Here is a 23,045-nt window from a genome sequence, read left to right on the forward strand (position 1 = left end):
TCCGGAATAGCTGTAACTGCAGTCGCGGACAATCAGCGGTATCGAGCGGAGAGTCTCAGTGAGAGTTCGGGTGGCACCGGCTCTTGCACAATACTGAGTGCCTACGATGCTCGATATGACAAGGCGAGTAATTGGCGCCTTTAAAAAACCAATGGCCACCCTGGTGCTTGCTCACTTACAGGAGCTTGACGAGGATCGCCACCTCCACATAAAAATGTGGTTACAACAACAACAAGGCAACGGCATACTCCACTCGACTGACCCAACTGCTTGATGAAATCACTCCTTGTTCTGATGATATAACGGCGCAGTGGCAAACCACTACCCACTCACTACATGAAAAATGCCGCGAAATCCGTACTTGGGTACCGGAAGCCTCCCTCAAGAAACCTATGGTACGATCAAGAGTGTAGAGATGTTTATTGAAGCTAAGAATGCGGCATATAGAGCAACCATGCAATCAGTAGCAACGCGCCATATGAAGGAAAGGTATCGGGAGAAAAGGTAAGAGGAGAAGCGTCTATTCTGCAGAATGAAAAAGGTAATGGAACGACGTGAGTGTGAGCGAATTGAGATGTACAGGAGTAATAATGAAGTCCGGAAATTCTACCAAAGAATTAAACATCAAACCGAGGCTTTCGTGCAAGCACATCATCCTGTAGAGACATAGAAGGAACTGGTAACTGACACAGATAGCGTGCTGAGGATATGGAAAGAACATTTTATCCAACTGCTAGTGTGCGACGATGGCGGCGAAGAGGATACCGCAGAACCAATCCCTGATGATGGTATAGAATGTTTATCTCCTTGTCAGAATAAGGTCCATGTAGCTGTGAGCCGACTAAAGAACAATAAGGCAGCAGGAGCTGACGGGTTACCCGCTAAACTATTTAAGACCGAAGGCGACACGCTGATAAGGCGTATGCATCAGCTAATCTGCGCAATCTGGCTAGAAGTACGCATACCCGACGATTGGAACCTCAACATACTATGTCCCGTACGAAGAAAATAGACAAGAAAGAATGTGCCAACTACAGAGGAATAAGTCTCCTCCCCTTCACATGCAAGATACTCTCGAGCGTACTGTGTGAAAGATTAAAACCCAAAGTCAATGAGATAATTGGGTTCTATCAATGCGGCTTTACACTTCCGCATAGAACACCACTATAGAATAGATATTCACTATGCGACAAGTCCTGGAAAAGACCCGAGAAGGACTAATCAATACCTGGCATCTCTTTCTTGGCTACAAACGATACACGTTCCTCAGTAATACCAAACGGGGTTTCACACAAGGAGACAGCCAATCGTCTTTAATGGAGAAGATTATTCGGGATGCAGATGTGAATATATATTGCGCACTACTTACAAGACAACAAATGCAACTCGCAGGTCGGTCGGTCACCGGAAACAGTAACTGCAGCCTTTGAAATAATCGAAAGGGGATCAGTGAAAATGAGTGTGTCTGTAAATGGAGATAAAACGAAATGAATGGTATCAACTCTCAAAACGCCCTGCACATCACATCAGATCAGATAAAGAAAATGGAGAAAGTTGGGAACCACAACTTTGAGATAGTCAGCAACTTTATCCACCACAGTATCCGAAACGAATGACACCAGTTTTGAAATAAAGCAAACAATAATACTGGCAAACAGATGCAACTTTGGATGGAGAGACAGACGAAAAACGCACTATACATGACAGTGATACTACCCATGTTGTCATATGGTTCGGAGGCATTGGTACTTGTGAAACCAAACGAGGCAGTGCTTGGAGTGTTTGAGAGAAAGATTTTTCGTAAACTATATGGGCCAGTTTGCGTTAATGCAGAATAAAGGTGTAAAATACAACGGCTGCATTGGCTGGGTCATGTTGTCAGAATGGATGAAGGAGCTCCAGCAAAGAAGTCTTTTGAAGGCAAACACGGTGGTATACTCAAACAGGAACCACCAAAAGCCTGATGTAAAGCTCAATTGGTGGGAGACATCTCGTGCTAGAGATATATATACAGGGTAACAGGATTCTTTGTACTTTTTAATCCAACTTAGTAGAAAAATAAAGAATTTTTAAGTTTTTAACATTTTTTCCAAAGACAAAGTTTAGTAAAATTTTGGCATCCCTTCTCTGAATGAGATCACTCTACAGTTGACGAAGGAGGTAAAATTTCTAGAATGGGTACTAACACATTTTTATTCTGGATACTATTGATGCGGAGGGTAGGCTGAAGAAGATTATTGACTACCTGGCGAGGCCGATTCGAGTTATGATCCTTAGGACTCGCTTTTCCTTGAAGAAGATTGGAAGGCGAAAGTCATACAGATTGTGAATTTGTTAAGGAACATTTTTTGTTGGTTTGTTGGTTTTTAAGGAACATTTTTTTTCAACATTCAAATTTCTTAATTTTGGAATTTCGAGCTAAACCCAAGGTATACTTAACAAGATAACGGAAGATGTGCGAAAATCACATGATGGATTTTGTCAAAAATGAATCAGTTCAGTTTAATATACTTCCATAACATCGTCAATAGGCAAAAATCATGCAAAGATTCACATGATGTTCATTCAAAAAAATCCTGGCATCCTACACGGAAAAAATTTTATTCTAATTTTAAAGTTTCGAGCCAAAGATTACCAAACTTAATTTAAAGATGATCAATTTTCCAACTTTTGAAGGAAACATTCCCTTTGGTGACAAATATTTGCCTTCATATTAGGGATTTTTTATTTTAAATGGTAGGTTAATGAATCCTTAAATTTGCGTGTTGTTATTAAAGACAAAAATCTAAAATGAAGGTGAAAATATCGTTGAAGCTTAGGAAATTCAACTTTGGAGAAGACAACAGTGTACCGTAGTTAAAGACGCAAAATTGTTTTACAAACAGGAGCATCTTTAAATGTTTAATTTTTATACCCTCCACCATAGGATGGGGCTATACTAATTTCGTCATTCCGTTTGTAACGCTTTGAAATATGCGTCTGAGACCCCATATAGTATATATGTTCTCGATTGTCAAGGCATTTTAGGATGATCTAGTCATGTCCGTCCGTCCGTCTGTCGAAAGCACGCTAACTTTCGAAGGAGTAAAGCTAAATGCTTGAAATTTTGCACAAATACTTATTATTAGTGCTGGTTAGTTAGGATTGTAAATGGGCTAAATCGGTTCATGTTTTGATATAGCTACCATTTAAACAAATCCTGGGTCATGACTTCTTGAGCTTCTAGAGGGCTCAATTCTTATCCGATTTGGCTGAATTTTTGCACATAACATTGAGGTATGACTTCCAACAACGGTGTCAAGTGTTTTCTAAATCAGTTCATAACCTGATATAGCCGCCCTATATACGGATCTCCCGATAAGACTTCTTGAGCTTCTAGAGGGTGCAATTCTTATCTAATTCGGCTGAAATTTTGCATAGGTCGTTTTGGCATGACTTCCAACAACTGTGCCAAGTATGGTCTAAATCGGTTGATAACCTGATATAGCTCCCATATAAACCGATCTCCCCATTTGACACACTGAGCCACTGGAGGGCGCAATTTTTAAGCGATTTGTCTGAAATTTTGGAGGTGGTATTTTTCTTTGACTGTAAACAGCCATGACGAGTACGGTCCACATCGGTCAATAACTTGTTGTTGCTCATTTTTAATAAAATAATAAGTAGACAGTCATCTGTGAAGTAAAATAAGAATCGATCAGTGATCAAAATTTGAAACGGATGGTCATGTCCGTTAGTAAATTAGAAATTTCATTTAAAGATAGGATCTTTATTTTAAAGCGTTGATTATTTGGCTCGTTTTTTTTGCTAAAATCCTACGAATAAGGAAAAATCTTAAATCTTCTTTGGGCTAACTTTTTTTTCAGTGTAGTTGCAGATCATTGACCCACGTAGTAGAGCTAGCTACCAACTTAGTAGAGCTGGCAAAATATAGATGACACTATCGATATTTAAATTTTTGAATGAATAACGATTGATATTTTTCCGATGGATGATGGAAAACTAAACAAAAATAAGCAGTCTGACAATGAATGTATCCTGAAAGACACATTGCACCTATAGAGGGCGCAATTTTCATCCGTTTAGACTAGCATTTTGTACAATGATTTCCCTCATGACTTCCAACTGACTTTATTAACCTTGGTTTTATTTGATCAGTGCGTTGATATTGCTTCAATATAAGTCGATCTCCTGATTTTTATTTCTCTTTTTTGCTTGAAATATAGGTGATGGGAAATTAACGATAGTATCGATACTATCGATATTTATTATTAAAACTATTGAAAATATCGAATGTTGCGATTATCGATAGTTTGTCAGCTCTACAACTCAGCTGCCGGGCGCTTTGCTTTTTTAGTTACTTCTTCGCACAATTATTGTTTTACGGACCAGACCAGTTAGGCCATGTAATATAACAGCTTTCATTCGCTTATTTAGCCAAATAAAGCCCTTCACCTTGTTAAGTGTTCCTTGACTGAATGTACAAACTAACTTTCATCTTAACTGTCTGATAAAAAAAAATCTTGGTCAACAATATGGAATGAACATTTGTGAGTCCAGTGCTTAGATTACTAAATGGTTTTCATTTCCCCTTTACTTACGGGGAAGTTATGTAGCAATAAGTGAGGTTCTAATGGTTTATATGTACATAGAATGCTAAAAATATCACTAACTTTACGCCTTAGTATCATCCTTTTGATCATTCGTTGGCACCAGCTTATAAGTCTTATCCCTCTTAAACCACAGCCAATTATTTTCATTGAAATAATCTTCGATTTGCTCCAGTGTTCTTCCCTTTGTCTCGGGCTGAAACAAATACATGAATATTGACACCAGTATGCTGGCGACGCCAAACATTATAAATACACCCTTCATCTTAATACTCATATGAATTAGAGGGAACATTTTTGTCAAGGCAAAGAGAGAAACATTCATGGCTGCAAAAACGCCTCCCGCTGTGCGTCCTCTAATTTTAGCCGGAAATAGTTCTCCAATCATGATGCCCGGCATAACCATTAGGGCTGTGTTGAAGGCTATGTAGATCATCAAACATGTACCGGCGACAATAACATCTGTTCCCACCTTGGGTTGACCCTCTCGCATATACATATAGCCACTCAATATAAGACAGCTTAGTCCAGATCCAATGCCGGATATTGTCAGTATTATTCGACGACGTACAAACAATAAAATTATGCAAAATATCAGTGTGCAACAGGTTCTTATCACAGCAGTCCAAATGGCGGCTTCTTTGGTGTCAAAGCCTGCCCCAAATTCTGAGATTATATCAATGGCATAGAATACCACAATAAAGGTGCCCGAAGCTATCTGCAGAAAGGAGAAGACTATCACTATTATCAAGGGCTTTATAGCTACACGCTGACAGCATAGCTGAAAAATGTTCTCATTGGTCTTTGTGGTGGCCTTCTCTTTTTCCAATCTCTCCGTCATGTTATTCAATTCTTTTTGGGCAAAAATATCATTGCCTCGCAAAAAGGTTAAGGCCTTGCGAGCCTTCTCCAATTTATTATGTCTGAGTAGCCACGCTGGACTTTCTGGTATGAAGAAAATGGCAACGGCTGCCAAAGCGGGTAAAAAATTTCCACACCAAGCCACTGCACGCCAGTGCATTGAAGAACCCAAAGCATAAACGATGAGGATACCAACAGAGTAGGAGACAAATGGCGCTCCAATTAAAAGTCCACGAAGATTTGGCTCTGCTGTCTCTGCAATATAGACCTGCAATACATGAAAGAAGGGAATTTTTAATTAATAATTTTATATAGAATATTGAAGGGGCACAAGCGAAATTTAAAACAATTAGAACAACACTTAGATGAACCTGGCATTTCTTTTACAATATGTGGGCATATTTGTACTCCACTCTCTAAAAGCTTTGGCTGAAGTTCATAAGTCCCAACATTTCGGGAACCAATGAACTTTTCTCCAGCATCTTTTGCAATTGTTTATATGTATATGCTTTGCATAGTTGAAATCTTCTCTCTAATACATTTTTTCCTATAACCATTGCTTATACCCACACTAAACCCCACCCTTATAGGTACATAATAGATATAGTTTCCATATAAATCAATCCCAGGATTTTACGTCTTGATGACCTAGTAACCACAATTTTCAATAAAATTTGGCGCGATCCCCCGATATGACTTTTGAGCCCCTTGAAGACTCATATGTTTTTTCTTCAAAATAAATCAAATGAAAGTACTGCTAATTTGTAGCAAAATCCATATTGGTGGGTACCCAAAATTCGGCCCGGAAGAACTTAGCCCAGATGTACTTATTGTCGTTAGGTTTCTACTCTACTCCCAAACACCATGGCGGTCGCTGTTGGAGCCAAACCAAGGAGCAAACAGCGAACGCCATGGTGGACCCATGAACTAGTTGGCCTAAGAAAGGGTTGCAGAAGGCTCGTTAACAGGGAAAAAGCCACAAGGGCACCACACGTTTCGGACGTCTATAAGAGTAAGCTGAAAAGGGATCAGAACAAATGCTGTAGCTCCATGGAGGATACATCAGTTGCCTCTAGCCTAGGAAGATCCTATTCTCAAAACCCTTTTTCGTATGGATATATTCAGAAGTCAGATAATGTATGGACAATGTCTAGTAAGGAAATACTAGTACTACTCGTTGATACATATTTCGCGGGAAACTTTACAACTAGTAAAAATGTGCCAGTTGAGAACGGATAGAGATAACTTTTTTAAGTTTGAAATAGTGCTGATGGGCTATCGAGATCATGTGCAAAGTTGGTCAAAGTAAAATAAGGGGAAATATTGGAATTTTGTGAAAACGAAATTTCGAATTGAAAAAATTTTTTAGAATAAATTTTCTGTGGAGGCCACAAATATTGCTTGGTGCAAGAAAAACATAAGCCCAAATGGGGAATCTGGGCTTTGCGTTTTGAGAGCTCGAGGCTTTTTTTTAATTTTTCAATAAAAACAAGTAAAAAGGCGTTAAGTTTGGCCGACCGATTTGGTCCGATTTGAACCAAATTCGACACGGACATTGAGTACATTATTCAATTTTGTAGAAGAAAATATTGGTCTTTTTGGTAGCCATATCCATCCAAATTGATGAGATGTCTAAGGGCCTGACACAACTCACTGTCCCAAATTTTGGCGAAATCGGACAATAAATGCGCCTTTAATGGCCCCAAAACCTTAAATCGAGAGATCGGTCTATATGACAGCTATATTCAAATCTGAACTGATCGAGGCCAAATTGAAGAGGGATGTCGACTGGCCTAACATAACCCACTGTCCCAAATTTCAGCAAAATCGGAGAACAAATGTGGCTTTTATGGGCCTAAGACCCTAAATCGGTGGATCGGTATATATGGGGGCTATATGAAGATATATTCCAATATAGCCCATCTTCGAACTTTACCCGCTTATGGACAAAAAATTAATCTGTGCAAATTTGCAGCTCAATATCTCTATTTTTAAAGACTGTAGCGTGATTTAAACTGACAGAACCTTATCACGCGAGGGCGAACGATTTTCGAACTATTAGTCTGTCATCCTTCATGCTGAGGACTCTACACCCATAGAAAAAATCAAGCACGGCATTGACCAAGTGGCCACATTCGTTCACAAAAGTGAATCAACACACAGATGTTATAAGATCAACTACAAATATTTTTAAACCAACAACAGTTATGTTGAACAAAACGTCCACAGCCGTTCACATACTGACAACCTCTAGTGCACAGTATATTTAAAGATTACAAAAGATTTTGAGTGCCGATGAGTATCGAACATGTGTTTCATTAATCCCATTGTGTGTTTATGGGATTGCACCACGGCAGGCTATACACATACAAGGTTTTAAGAGTCATTTAAACTTAAGGTTGGTGTTGGTATATAAATACACATTTCAAAGGGATGATGTTCACAACGGTCAGTGCATGAATCAATAACGCGTGTTCACAAAATCATCCACGCTTGTTGACAATATTTCCAACAATGCCCATGTATGATAATGACAACTTTAGCACATGATTTTGCAACATATTTTTCGTATTAGTGTAGAAAGGTTGATAGACACACGGCAAAGCTTCGTGGAGATCGCCTGTCTTGGCAACAGCTACATAGAAAACTCTCTCGATGTCAAGGAAGATACAATGGTAGCATTTCCTGACATTGAAGGTCAGGAAATGGTCTGGGCATAAATCCGTCTAAGACGGAAGTTGTTCTCTTCAGCAGGAGATACAAGTTAGGCACAGTGGCACCTGTCCCCTTGGTAGGGGAGAATGTTCCATTCACTGAAAGCGCAAACTACTTGGGTGTTTTGCTGGAAAGAAAATTAACACTTCTAATCAAACATTTTGGAAGGGCAAGAAAGGCGATTATTGGCCACCTACACCTGCAAGAGAGCCATTAGGAAGAGTTGGGGGCTTAAACCATGTGTCATGCACTATGTATATACTGCAGTTGTCTGACCTATAATGCTATATGCTAGTTTTGTAGTTTGGTGGACGGCACTTCAAAAGTCCATTTGCTGTTCTTTAAATATGTTTGTATTCGAAACTAGATTTGAATTGGATTGATTTTTAGGACACTTGCGAGGGAATTTTATTTTCATTAAAATGTTTGCAAAAGTTTTGGAATCATAAAAATTTTAAATAAATAATAATGGAAATTTCGTCCACTCTAAAAATTTGTTTGTGGTTTTTTTACCCTCCACCAAAGGATGGGGGATATACTAATTTTGTCATTCCGTTTGTAACACCTCGAAATATTCGTCTAAGACCCCATAAAGTATATATATTCTTGATCGCCATGACATTTTAAGTCGATCTTGTAATGTCCGTCCGTCCGTCTGTCGAAACCACCCTAACTTTCGTAGGAGTAAAGCTGGGCGCTTGAAATTTTGCAAAAATATATCTTATTAGTGTAGGTCGGTTGGGATCGTAAATGGGCCAAATCGGTCCATGTTTTGATATAGCTGCCATATAAACCGATCTTGGGACTTGACTTCTTGAGCATCTAGGGGGTGCAATTCTTATCCGATTTGGCTGAAATTTAGCATGAAGTGTTTTGGTATCACTTTCAACAACTGTGCTAAGTATGGTCCAAATCGGGATATAACCTACAATAGCTGCCACATAAACCTATCTTGGGTTTTGACTTCGTGAGCCACTAGAGGTCGTAATTCTCATCCGAAGTGGCTGAAATTTTGCATGAAGTGTTTTCCTATAAATTCCAACAACTGTGTAAGTATGGTTGAAATCGGTTTACAACCTGATATAGCTGCCATATATGCCGGTCTTGGATCTTGACTTCTTAAGCCAATAGAAGGCGCAATTCTCATCCGAATTGGCTGAAATTTTGCACGAAGTTTTTTGTTGTGACTTTCAATAACTGTGCTTAGTACGGTTGAAATCGGTTCATAACTTGATAAAGCTGCCATATAAACCGATCTTGGGTCTTGACTTCTTGAGCCACTAGAGGTCGCAATTCTCATCCGAATTGGCTGAAATTTTGCATCAGATGGTAGGGCATATAAGATTTGGCCTCTCCGAACTTAGCACGCTCTTATTTGTTGAATTTGTCTTAGTGTCATTCAAAGTTTCGTAATTTTATTAGTAATTTTCCAGAAAAAAATCAACGTCTGCGAAAAAATTCCAAGGCGGCCTATAAACAGTTTTTTCAAACACTTTGACGGATCACACACACATGTCACGTAAAACGCACAATTTACGCTCTTTCAAGAATTCCTTTTGAAATGTGGGTCATTCACATTAACCATCCATTCATCCAACGCTGTTGTGGGCTACATGCGCTATAGTTTGTCCAAGTGACCTGCTAAACTATGATATTTGCTGAGTGTTGAATTGAGTTCCAATTCAACGATGACCTTGAACTTTTTAGATTCAGGTTCAAGAGCATTTATATTGGCCACATACAACACAATGAATGGATGTATCCACGTATGCATGTATGTAGACGTAAACATTTCTATTTTCTATTGCGAAAATAGACTTCTCTAGCTATTGTTACAGCATTAGAATCACAACAAACAAGAGATGAAAAACTTCCGACTATGCGACAACGCGCTGTCATTTAACGCCACTTGTTGCTCGCCTGTCTCCCATGCAGCATCAGCAAACGTTGCTGCTTTGCATGCCGCCACAGAAGTGCGTCTGTCCGTCTGCTCATCTTGAATAGTGGAATTAATAAAGTGAACACAAACAAATTTACTTATTTTCACTCATTATTATGTAGCGAGGCGTGCATTCGTTTGGATAAACTATTTATCGGCAAAAAAAAAGAAGAATAAAGACTTTTGATGAAAATGCCCATGACTTTTTCAGCGAGACACTCACATGTTGCACGTCTTGCAAATTTGTTGCCGGCGATCGTTGTGCGTAGCTTGTGGCCGTGTGGGAATTCCTTAAGTCGTCGCGCTAGACATATCTACTTATGGCCAAGGAGGTGGCGTACGACGTAATTCCTCTATGCAAAGGGGTGTTTTTCATATGTGACAGATATGCAAAATAGTTCCGGATTTGTAACCTTACAGAATGTGGCGTCTTTAATGAAATGAAATGAAATCTGGAAAAGAGCAACAATGCTTCCATATACAACATTTGCCCACCCACTTAATCTTGTTTAAGTGGTAACCCTGACTAGACGGTAAATAGGTTTGTCCAAATGTTTTGTTGTTATTGTTATTTGTATAAAAGAATCTAATAACTGCTGGACAACATACCTGAGCCGGTCCTCCCAAAATGCCGGTGGCAAAGCCGCATAATAAACGTCCTACTAATAGCATTGGATATGATTGGGCCAGTGCCAAAATACTCCAGCCTATAAATACCGGTATCACCGAGACCAACAATGTAGAACGTCGTCCTATATAATCGGCCATAGGACCTGAGAGAAAAGAACCCACTGGTGTGGCTAAACTGTGAACACTGGCTGAAACGATTTGAAGTTTGTTAAACAACATGCAGTTAAATTTAAAAGTGCGGGCTTGTAACTTACCTATCCATGAACCCATTTCAATGTCTATGACAATTTCAGGAGTGGAATTCGTACCCACCCCGGATAACTGAGGTAATAATACTGCTGAATAGCCAATGGGCATGCCACAAGCTGCAGACAATAAAAGCACAGCACATGTTGAAATGATCTAAAAATATAATGAAAAAAATATTTTCAAATTAGAATTTGAGTAATTTTCAATAAAGGGTTAAAAAATTCAATTAAATACTGAACTACAACAAGGGTAAAACTTGAACTTAAAAACTAGGCTATAAATATTCTGGCCTCTATACCTATTGCGCTTAGTTACATTCTGAAGTCAGAAAATGTATAGACCATGTCTAGTGAGAAAATACTTGAACTACTCGTGGATATACATTTCCCGCAAAACGAACAACGTGGCGTCGCACAGTGGGATAGAATAAAAAAAAAAAAAACTAGAAAAAATATGCCATTTCAGAACGGATATATATAAATCTTTGAAATTTTAAATGGTTAGAGATAAGGTGTTAACAAGATACTGTGCAAATTTTCAAGGTCCTAAGTGGTCTGAGCATATTGGCAGGACCCTAAGTTTGGTAACGCCAGTATTACTAAAAAATGTTCGAGCTGCAAAATTTTCATTTGTAGCCCGATTTCCAAAATACTGGATTGCTGGACTTGTGCTGAATAGGCTTTAGGCTTTTGTATTGTTTTCGGGGATATACGAAAAAAATTAGGAGAAAAATTGCAATTTTCTGAAAACGAAAATTCCAAATGAAAACAAGTACAAACGTGCTAAGTTCAGCCGGGCCGAATCTTGGGTACTCACCACCATGGATTCCGTTAAAAATGTACCCTTATTAACTGAGTTTGTATTTGAATTATGTTGGTCTCAAGAAGTCATATCGGTACTTAGGGGTCCTATATCACCATATTGACCAATTCAGATCATACTTGGTACTGATGTTGTAAGTCATAAAAAAAGGTTTTTGGGCCAAATTTCAAATCGAGTAAGAATTTAGGCTTCGGATCACCAATCCGGTGATCAGTTAATATGGGGGTTATATCTGTTTATAGACCGATTTGAATCATACTTGGGATGAATGTTGAAAGTCATAACACAAGTCCCTGTTCCAAATTTCAGATGAAATTTGAGGCTTCTAGGGGCTCTAGAATTCAAATCGCGGGATTGGTTTATATGGGGGCTATATCCAAATCTGAACCGATATGGCCCATTTGGAATCCCCAACGACCTATATCAATATTAAGTATCTGAACAAAATTTAAAACGGACGACAGACGGACGGACGGACATGGCTAGATCGATAGAATATATATCCTTTATGGGGTTACTGATCAATATTTCGCGGTGTAAGAAACGGAATGACTAGATTAGATAAAAATTTTAAGAAAACATCCAATCGAGATACCCTTTGGATTTTGAGAACTCGAGGGCTTTTTCACTTTTTATACCCTACACCACCACTATGGTACAGGGTATTATAAGTTTGTGCATTTGTTTGCAACGCTAAGAAGGAGAAGAGCTAGACCCATTGATAAGTATACCGATCGACTCAGAATCACTTTCTGATTCGATTTAGCCATGTCCGTTTGTCCGTATGTGTGTCCATGAATTCTTGTAATCAAAGTGCAGGTCGTATTTGTTATCCAATCATCACGAAATTTTGCACAAATCACTTTTTGGGTCCAAGGACGAATGCTATTTTGGTACAAATCGGTTCCGATTTAGATATAGCTACCATATATTTGTATCGCCCGATTTGCACCTAAATGGCCGTAGTAGCTTCAATTTTTAACCAATCTGCACAAAATTTGGCACGAACTGTTTTGTTACTGATCCTAACATATCTGCAAGATTTCATCGAAATCGGTTCAGATTTTGATATAGCTCCCATATATTGGTTTGCCCAAAAAGTAATTGCGGATTTTTTAAAAGAAAGTAAATGCATTTTTAATAAAACTTAGAATGAACTTTAGTCAAATATACTTTTTTACAATTTTTTCTAAAGCAAGCTAAAAGTCACAGATAACTGACAGAAGAAAGAATGCAATTACAGAGTCACAAGCTGTAAACAAATTTGTCAACGCCGACTATATGAAAAATCCGCAATTACTTTTTAGGCAACCCAATATATGTATCGCCCGATTTTTACTTAAATGGCCGTAGAAGCTACAATTTTCATACGATCTGCATAAAGTTTGACACAGACTGTTTTGCTGCGGACCCTAACATATCTGCAAGATTTCATTAAAATCAGTTCAGATTTGGATATAACTCCCATATATATGTATCGCCCGATTTGCACTTAAATGGCCGTAGTAGCTACAATTTTCAACCGATCTGCACAAAATTTGGCACGAACTGTTTTGTTACTGATTTAACATATCTGCAAGATTTCATCGAAATCGGTTTAGATTCAGATATAGCTCCCATATATATGTATCACCCGATTTTTTAGCTAAAATTTTCAACCGATCTACACAAGATTTGGCATCTTCGAGATTTCATCAAAATCGGTTCAAATTTGGATGTAGCACCATACATATTTATCGCTGTATATGGCCGTAGTGGCAACAATTTTTCAAACGATCTGTTTGAAAGTCGGTTCAGAATTAGATATAGCTTTCATATACATATATATATTTATATTTTACCCGAATTTAAAATTGTAGGGTAGGTGTAGGGTATTATATATTCGGCTCCTTCCGACTTTTGCCTTTCGTTACTGGTTTAATAAAAATTTGCCTATTTTGAAGTACATAATGAACCCGTTTAAGTTGACATACCTTGTGCAAAATTCACTTAAAACGTATCTACAATATGGCCATTTTACAAAAGAGAAAGAACAAATTAAGGTATTGAAGCAGCGTTTTTAAATAAAGACTAATCAATGAAACTATTTTTTTTGACCACAAAATGCAAAAAATCCACTTTTTTCACATTTTTTGACTGTACAACTTTTAACTGAATTAACTGACGTTGACGCGTACTACATCATAGTCATTGTAAAATTTTTCTCCAATCTATATAATACATCAATATGAAAATCGCAACACAGATGTCTTCGTAAGTCGCAAAATACCATCCAATCTCGGCCAAAATATCAAAAAATAAAACTTAAAACCCGAATATCCTTGAAAACAGAGGAGATATGTCTACCTAAAGTTTTTGATTCATTACTAAACAAAACCTTTTTTATTTCCCCCAAAGTCCTTGTGGTTTGTAGCCCTTAGCCGCCTTTTATCTTTATGAAGACTAGTTCATGCAAGACACGCCAATATTTTTGTAGAAAAATGTGATCTGAAGGCTTTAAAAATTGTTTAACAAGTCTGGAAGTGACTGGGAGACAGGTTCTTTATTTGTGATGCAAGCACATTTGCTTGGCAAGCTGTCAGTATAATTAGCGATTTTTGTTATTATTTTGGGTTTCATCCAGGACCTCTTCTTGTACTATAAATAAAAAATAATAAATTTGATTTCTTGAATTTTTATTCTTTCCCTATACATATTCTTGTGAACCTATATTTATTTCGTGAACTGTATTCCAAGTTTGAAGGTTTTTTGAAGAACAAAGAACCTTCGCCTTTGCGCGTTTAAGATTGCGTTGAAGATTTAAGCTAAACTTTTCAACTAATGTGGCTGAAATTTCGACTTTTTTGTTCTCAGCAGATAAAACCATCATTGCAAAAAAAAGTTTCAATATCGCTCCACATTTATGTATAGCCTCCATATAAATCTTCCGCCTTATTTTAGGAATTTCGAAGGTCTTACCATATTTTCAAATGATTTGCCTCTAATTTGCCATTTCGGGTTCCTAATTTCTTGCAAATCATTCTTTAAATCGGTATACTTTTGGGCATAGCCATGTAACAGCAACTCCCGATTGAATTTTTTTATCGAACTTTGCCAAAATTTCCAGCTGAATTGGATGTTATGTACGTTCTGGTTCTCAAACCAAACCCATCTGAAGTACAATTGAATTATTATTCTTTCTCTATACATATTCGTGTGAACCTATATTTATTTCGTGCACTGTATTCCAAGTTTGAAGGTTTTTTGAAGATAGATCTTCGCCTTTGCGCGTTTAAGATTGCGTTGAAGATTTAAGCTAAACTTTTCAACTAATGTGGCTGAAATTTCGACTTTTTTGTTCTCAGCAGATAAAACCATCATTGCAAAAAAAAGTTTCAATATCGCTCCACATTTATGTATAGCCTCCATATAAATCTTCCGCCTTATTTTAGGAATTTCGAAGGTCTTACCATATTTTCAAATGATTTGCCTCTAATTTCCCATTTCGGGTTCCTAATTTCTTGGAAATCATTCTTTATATCGGTATACTTTTGGGCATAGCCATGTAACAGCAACTCCCGATTGAATTTTTTTATCGAACATTGCCAAAATTTCCAGCTGAATTGGATGTTTTGTACGTTCTGGTTCTCAACCCAAACCCATCTGAAGTACAATTGTTAGACTATGTGGTTATAAAATGCATCGATGAAGATTTTTTTCTAACAAAGCCTTCGGCTGTATTACTACTGACCTATATTCACTTATTTCCTTGTTATGCTCAGCAGGAACGAACAAGTATTGTATATACATTTCTATATAAACATTTACGAGGGAGGTTCGTGAATTATCTGGACCATAGCGTAGTGTTTTCGAACTTTCACTTTCTCAGCACTTTCACTTTTTTTTTGCAATTTTTGGGGGCCGCCACAAAGGATATTCTAATCTCATGCATACAATGAAGTGCATGCAATTATAGGTATAGATTCGATTGTATGCAATTTATAGCGTCCAAATAGGCATTTTTCGTCTCTTAAATATTTCAAATAGAAACATTATTTGTAGCAGGCAATAAAGACAAATTCGACTCATAAGTCTGTCGAGCAAAAAAATCTATCGAAGAAGAAAAATCTATTATATTATTTGTATTATCGCAAATTTGCCCACGAACATCCCTTTAAGGAACAAAGGCAATCAGTTCACATACCAATAAATGCTATTCTCTTCAAGTTTTAAGCTCAATGTTAAGAGACCTCCTTTTTATGGACTAGTCTTTGGAGAGAAGTTTTTATTTTTATATGGCTTCTATGTATGGCATAGTACACTCATAAGTGTCGCTAGCATTAGGAGGGGATAATCACCATTGGAAAATTTTATGATGTTCTTGCTAATATTCAAACCCAGTCGTTTAACGTTATATGCGGACTTGTTAACCTCTGCGCCACGGTGTTCATCGTATTGTTGTATGGCACAAGAGAGAGTTTACTCTGCTATGTGGTGCAAGATGTCAACAGGAAAATTGAGTTCTCCATCAACTACGATTCATATTAGACAATTATTTGATTTAAAAGCCATACAAATACATCTCGCAATTTAAGATTTTGAACCCCTAAAGGAAACATAGCTGACCTCACCAAACTTACCACCTACTTACTTATTGCTTTATAAATTTTTAAAAAAATATTATTCCACACCGAGCAATACTCACTATTTTTGAATCGTATAGCTACCACTATAGTGCAGTTGTTAGCATATACGCATATGACGCTGAACGCCTGGGTTCAAATGCAGGAACATTTGGAAGGTACTATGCCATGTAAAACTTCTTTCCAAAGAGTTGTCGCACTGAGCCACGTCGTTCGGACTCGGCTATAAAAAGGAGGCCCCTAATCACTGAACATAAAACTTGAATCGGACTGCACTCATTGATGTGGGAGAAGTTTGCCCCTGTTCCTTAGTGTAATGTTCATGGGCCATATTTGCAATTTACCACTAATTGTAAGGGTCGGCCCTCGTACTTTCTTATTTGTCTGAATTTCTCATTGTTTGGGAATTTTACTGTGTTGGTTAAGACGAGGGCGATGGTGGTGATGGTGCTGCTGCTGCTGCTGCTAGTGATGATGATGATGATTTTCTTAATATTTTTTTTTATTATTTGTGTGCACAAATGTCTCAGTGTTTGCCTCTCGTATCAATCTGTCACTTAAATATTCTGAACGTTGTATGCAAACGTTTAAATATTTAAATTGTTATTACAAAAACAAACGAGTATGTTTGTATACACACATGTAAGTGTAAACATGAATATCGTCTAGATATATTTACATGCATACACACTCGTTATTTGTTCATTTCATTTGTATCGATATACAATTTTAATATTTATGTCACCAGAATATTTTTTTTTATTTTTATTGATATGCTATAGGCTACTCAATTGAACAAACACATTTCCCTTTCGATATAGTGATTAAAAGTATTGTATAGACAAAGAATTGTTGATTTGTTTCATGACTGGAATAATAAATCTCTGTGTAAAGCCAACACTCTTTATTGATTGAAACCCAAACTTTAATCATTCTTAGCAGAAGTTGTGAGAACTTGGGGGAATTTTAATAAAAATAATTTTAAAATGTCCATAATCAAAAAAAAAAAAAAAATTATTTTGAGTTTTAATTATTTTCTAAATAAAAATTTATAATTAAGTAGTTGCGATTGTTCTATTTTTAGAATTTCATAAACATTTTGCATTTTTATACTCTCCTCCATAGAATGGTATACTAATTTCGTCATTCTGTTTGTAACTCCTCGAAATATTTGTCTAAGACCCCATAAAGTACATATATTCTGACATTTTAAGTCAATCTAGCCATGTCCGTCCGTCTGTCTGTCGAAAGCACGCTAACTTTCGAAAGAGCTAGCCGCTTGAAATTTTGCACAAATACTTCTCGTTAGTGTAGGTCGGTTGGGATTGTAAATGGGTCATATCGGTCAATGAGCAATTCTTAAGCGATTTGGCTGAAATTTTGTTATGATTTCCAACAACTGTGCTAAGTACGATTGAAATCGTTCCATAACCTGATATAGCTGTCATAATAACCGATTTGGGGTCTTGATTTCTTGAGCTTCTAGAGGGCGCAATTCCCATCCGATTTATCTGAACGACGTGTTTTGTTACGACTTCCAAAAACTTGAGCCATACTTACTCAAATCGGTTCATTACCCGATATAATTGCCATTTAAACCGATATTGAATCTTGATTTCTTGAGCCACAAGAGGGTTGAAATTGAATCTTGATTTCTTGAGCCACAAGAGGGCTGAAATTTTGCATGACCTGTTTTGTTATGACTTCCAACAACTGTGCTAAGTATGGTTTAAACGGTAATTCTTATCCAATATGATTGAAATTTTGCATATTTCGTTTTGTTATGACTTCCAACAACTGTGCTAAATATGCTTCAAATCGGTCCATAACCTGATATAGCTACTATATAAACCGACCTGAGATCTTGACTTCTTGAGCCTCTAGAGCACGCAATTTTTGTACAACGGCTTTTCCCATGACCTTCAACATACATGTCAAATATGGTCTGAATCGGTCTATAGCCTGATACAGCTTCCCAATAAGCCGATCTCCCTATTTTACTTCTTGAGCCCCTGAAGGGCGCAATTCTTATTTGAATCGGACCATAACTTTATATAGCTCTAATAGCATAGCAATTCTTTGCTCGTATCCTTTGTTTGCCTAAAAAGAGATATCGGGAGAGGAACACGAGAAATGCGATCCATGGTATAGAATATTCGGCCCGGCCGAACTTAGCACGCTTTTACTTGTTTATTTTTTTAATTTTACGCCTTAATTTATTTTTTTAATTTTCATTGGGTGGGAGTATACCAATCTCGTCATTCCCTTTGTAACACCGTGAAATACATATAAAGTATCTAAAATCGTTTTGCATTGTATTCGTCGGTCCTTCCGGCACGATAGCGTTTGAGTGATCAAAGCTTTGTACTTGAAATTTTGCTTTAAAATAACCAATCGTCTTATATTTACACTTGAGCTTGGAATTCTTAGGCCACAGTTTTAGCTCCCTTAAAAAAAATATAACCTTTAGTGAAGAATAACGGTCCCCAATATTTTGCGAAATATTCAGATGTTAAAGATGGCGGAACCGATTAAACCGATTTTTTTTTATTATCATGTCAGTAGCCCACAATATTTAAATTTAGGATCATGTACCTGATATGCATCTTAAATGAAAAGTGTTTGGGAGTAGAGTACGTATTTGATATACAAATTAGGAGACACGTGTAAGAGTGCCGCCCACCCCAAACTCACCCTCCCAAAATGTGCATAAATGACGATTGGTTAAATAAGTAACTTGACTAATTGGTATTTGAGAGCAGTGTATGAACATGCTTTAAAAGGTGTGATGACCAAACTTCAAAAATCGCCTCAATGGACATATAGATCAATCGGCACAATATGGAACTCAAACAAAAGGTCTCTGATAGTAGAGTATTGAAAATTAGATTAGAAGCTAGCAGATCAATTGGTACAATATGGGACTCAAATTCAATATTTCTTACTTTTGTAAAGTACGAATGTGATGGCAAAATAAGGGATTCAGTGTTTCAGGGGCACCAAAACTACCCCAAACACATATTCAGATCGACTGGAACAATGTGGGAATAAAATCAAAGGACTTCGAGATTAAATAACCAATCTGATATTCGATTTTGTTGGAGCAGACGCCCACCAAAACCGCTTAAAAGAACATATTGGCCAACCGGGATAATGTTAGACGCAAATGAAGGTATTTAGAGTAGCGTACTAATCATACATCCAAATTGATTTTAAGGTTGATTAAGGAAGAATTTATTGTACTTATAGGACGTGTATGGAATAAATAAAATCGTCTTAAGATCGGTTGGGACGAACCTAACATAACCTCCACCATGGATCGCAGTTGTCAAGCTCTTTGCAAGGTTCTTCTTTATAAAGGCAAACTAAACATCGCCAAAAGGCTTTTGATACCCACCACCATGGATATATTTATTAACTTTATTTATTTAAATTCTACTATATCTATGTTTTAATTAGGTTAACCTTACCTACTATATGCATATTCATATGCAAAAATAGACCCATCTTAATCATATTTTGTTCAGGTGCCGAGAAGCTTAATAAAGGGATTTTCATGCATTAGTATTTGACAGATCACGTGGGATTTCAGACATGGTGTCAAAGAGAAAGATGCTCAGTATGCTTTGACATTTCATCATGAATAGACTTACTAACGAGCAACGCTTGTAAATCATTGAATTTTATTACCAAAATCAGTGTTCGGTTCGAAATGTGTTAAAATTTTGACAAATTTTGTTCAGCGATGAGGCTCATTTCTGGTTGAATGGCTACGTAAATAAGCAAAATTGCCGCATTTGGAGTGAAGAGCAACCAGAAGCCGTTCAAGAACTGCCCATGCATCCCGAAAAATGCACTGTTTGGTGTGGTTTGTACGCTGGTGGAATCATTGGACCGTATTTTTTCAAAGATGCTGTTGGACGCAACGTTACGGTGAATGAACACATTTCGAACCGAACACTGATTTTGGTAATAAAATTCAATGGTTTGCAAGCGTTGCTCGTTAGTAAGTCTATTCATGATGAAATGTCAAAGCATACTGAGCATCTTTCTCTTTGACACCATGTCTGAAATCCCATGTGATCTGTCAAATACTAATGCATGAAAATCCTAACCTCAAAAAAATCACCCTTTACAAGTTACAGTTCCAAATTTCAACGAAATCGGATAAAAATGCACATTTTATGTGCTTCAGACCCTTAATCGGCAGATCGGCCTATATAGCAGCTTTATCGAAACAGGGCTCGGGCCAGACCTTCTTCGGCTCAGACAACAGTTGGCCTAGTCCTACTCACTGTTATAAATTTCAGTGAAAACAGGTAAATAACTGCAATAAATGCAGCTTTTATGGGCTTAAGACCCTTAATCGGCAGATCGGTCTATATGGTAGCTATATCTACGAACTGGTCCATATCCATGTCGCATATCGGGAGTTTAGTGAACTTTCTGTTTCAAATTTTACCCAAATCGCATAATAAATTGGACGTTTATGTGCTTTAGCACTAAATCATCTGATCGGTCTATATGACAGCTATATCTTAATAAGGTACAATGTGGACCATATTTGAGCCGGATGTCGAGAGACTTAAAGCAACTTACTGTTTCAAATTTCAGCGACATCGAATAGTAAATGAGACGTTTATAGTCTTAAGACCCTAAAGCTAATGGTCGGCAGCTATCCTGAACTAGGCCATATTCGACACAGACGTCGGGCGTCTCAATACATCGCACGGTTCCAAATTTCAGCGAAAGCGGGTAACAAAAGCGCCAGTGATGGTCCTAAAACCCAATATCGGCAAACCGAACAGTTGGAAACTAAATCCAAATATCTTCGGGTCGGATATTGATAGGCCTAATAAAGCAAACTGTTCTGAATTTCAGCAAAATCGGAACATAAATGCGCCTGTTACTGGCTTAAGACCCTCAATCGGCATATCGGTCTATATGGCAGCTCTATGTAAATATGGCCCGAAATACACCATATTCCGGTCGGTTGTCGGGGCCGGGTTTTATAAAGACGATTTGTGGTACATATAACGGCCAAACGGCTGAATGGATTTTAATGAAATTGGCATCAATCGAAATATATTTTTTTCAGAGAAGTGACGAATATATTTGAAAATTAATTTTCCCCAAAGAAAAGCTATGAAAACGAGAAATTAATTTTCAATAAAAGAAGAAGAATCATAAACACAGCCAATTGTAGTTGTGTTTTTTTGCTAAAGCATTCATTATAGGAGTGAATGCAAAGCCATAGGTGGGGGTATTATTGCAATGGAAAGAGGGTGCAGTATTTTTGCTTACATTATGTGATAGGTCTCAATTGTTTTAAGGTAAAAATCAATATATTTTTAAACCATCCACTTATTTCGTCATTGTGTTTGTAACTCCTAGAAATATTCGTCTAAGTCCCCTTAAAGTATATATATTCCTGATCGTCATGACATTTTAAGTCGATCTGGCCATGACCGTCCGTCTGTGTAGCCATGTTCGTCCGTTCGTCTGTCCGAAGGAGTAAAGCTAACCGCTTGAAATTTTGCACAAATACTTCTTATTAGTGTAGGTCGGTTGGGCCATATCCATGTCCATGTTTTGATATAGCTGCCATATAAACCGATCTTGGATCTTGACTTATTGAGCCATTTCTTGAGCAATTCTTATCCGATGTGGTTGAACTTTTGCATGAGATGTTTTGTTATGATTTCCAAAAACTGTGTTAAGCATAGTTGTAATCGGTCCATAACCTGATAAAGCTGTCATATAAACCTATCTGGGTTCTTGACTTTTTGAGCCTTTAGAGGGCGCAATTCCTATCCGATTTACCTGAAATTTAGCTTGAATTATTTTGTTATGACTTCCAACAACTGTGCTAAGTATGGTCAAAATCGGCTCATAACCTGATTAAGCTCTCATATAAAATGATCTGGGGTCTTGACCTCTTGAGCCTCTGGAAGGTGCTAGTATTATCCGATTTAGCTGAAGTTTAGCATGAGGTTTTTTATGACTTTTAACAATAAGTCCCAGTAAGGCCAAAATCAGTTCATAAACTGACATATCTTCCATATAAACTGATCTCCCGATTTTATTTCTTGAGCCCATAACGGGCGCAATTCTCACCCAATGTTGCTAAAAGTTTGCATGAGGTGCTTTGTTATGATGTGCAACAACTATGCTAGGTATAGTTGAAATCGGTTCATAACCTGATATAGATGTCATATAAACTGAACTTGGATCTTGATTTCTTGAGACCCTAGAGGGCGCAATTATTATCCGATTTGGCTGAAATTTTGGGTAAAGTAGTAAACCATGGCTTAAATCGATTCATAACCTGATATAGCTTCCATATAAACTGATCTCTCGGTTATACTTCTTAAGCCTGTAGAACGCGCTATTCGTATCCGAATTGGCTGAAAATTTACACAATGACTTCTACTATAGTATCCAACAATCAATCAATTCCATTATGGTACAAATCGGACCTTAACTTGATATAGCTCCAATAGCATAGGAATTCTAATCCAATATCATTTATTTGCCCACAAAGAGATACTGGGCAAAGAGCTAGATAAACGCGATCCATGGTGGCGGGTTTATAAG

At 37.4% G+C, this 23,045-nt stretch overlaps 1 protein-coding gene across 2 annotated transcripts in view; it reads right to left on the reverse strand.

The window, feature by feature from the left end:
* Positions 1–4,248: 4,248 nt before the first annotated feature.
* Positions 4,249–23,045, reverse strand: part of LOC106080877 (facilitated trehalose transporter Tret1-2 homolog) — a 58,238-nt gene continuing 39,441 nt past the window's right edge. Inside the window, exons 3-5 of one of the 2 annotated variants that reach the window (XM_013242477.2) lie at positions 11,010–11,157; positions 10,735–10,943; positions 4,249–5,739 (exon numbers count right to left, since the gene is read on the reverse strand). In XM_013242477.2, the coding sequence (XP_013097931.1) occupies positions 4,675–5,739; positions 10,735–10,943; positions 11,010–11,157 (1,422 nt within the window). In that variant the 3' untranslated portion in view covers positions 4,249–4,674. Of the gene's footprint in view, positions 5,740–10,734; positions 10,944–11,009; positions 11,158–23,045 lie in introns of those variants that run through there. The other variant, XM_013242479.2, reaches the window with a different exon arrangement.

The sequence above is a fragment of the Stomoxys calcitrans genome, chromosome 5, assembly GCF_963082655.1.
Source record: "Stomoxys calcitrans chromosome 5, idStoCalc2.1, whole genome shotgun sequence".
Taxonomy (NCBI): Eukaryota; Metazoa; Arthropoda; class Insecta; order Diptera; family Muscidae; genus Stomoxys; species Stomoxys calcitrans.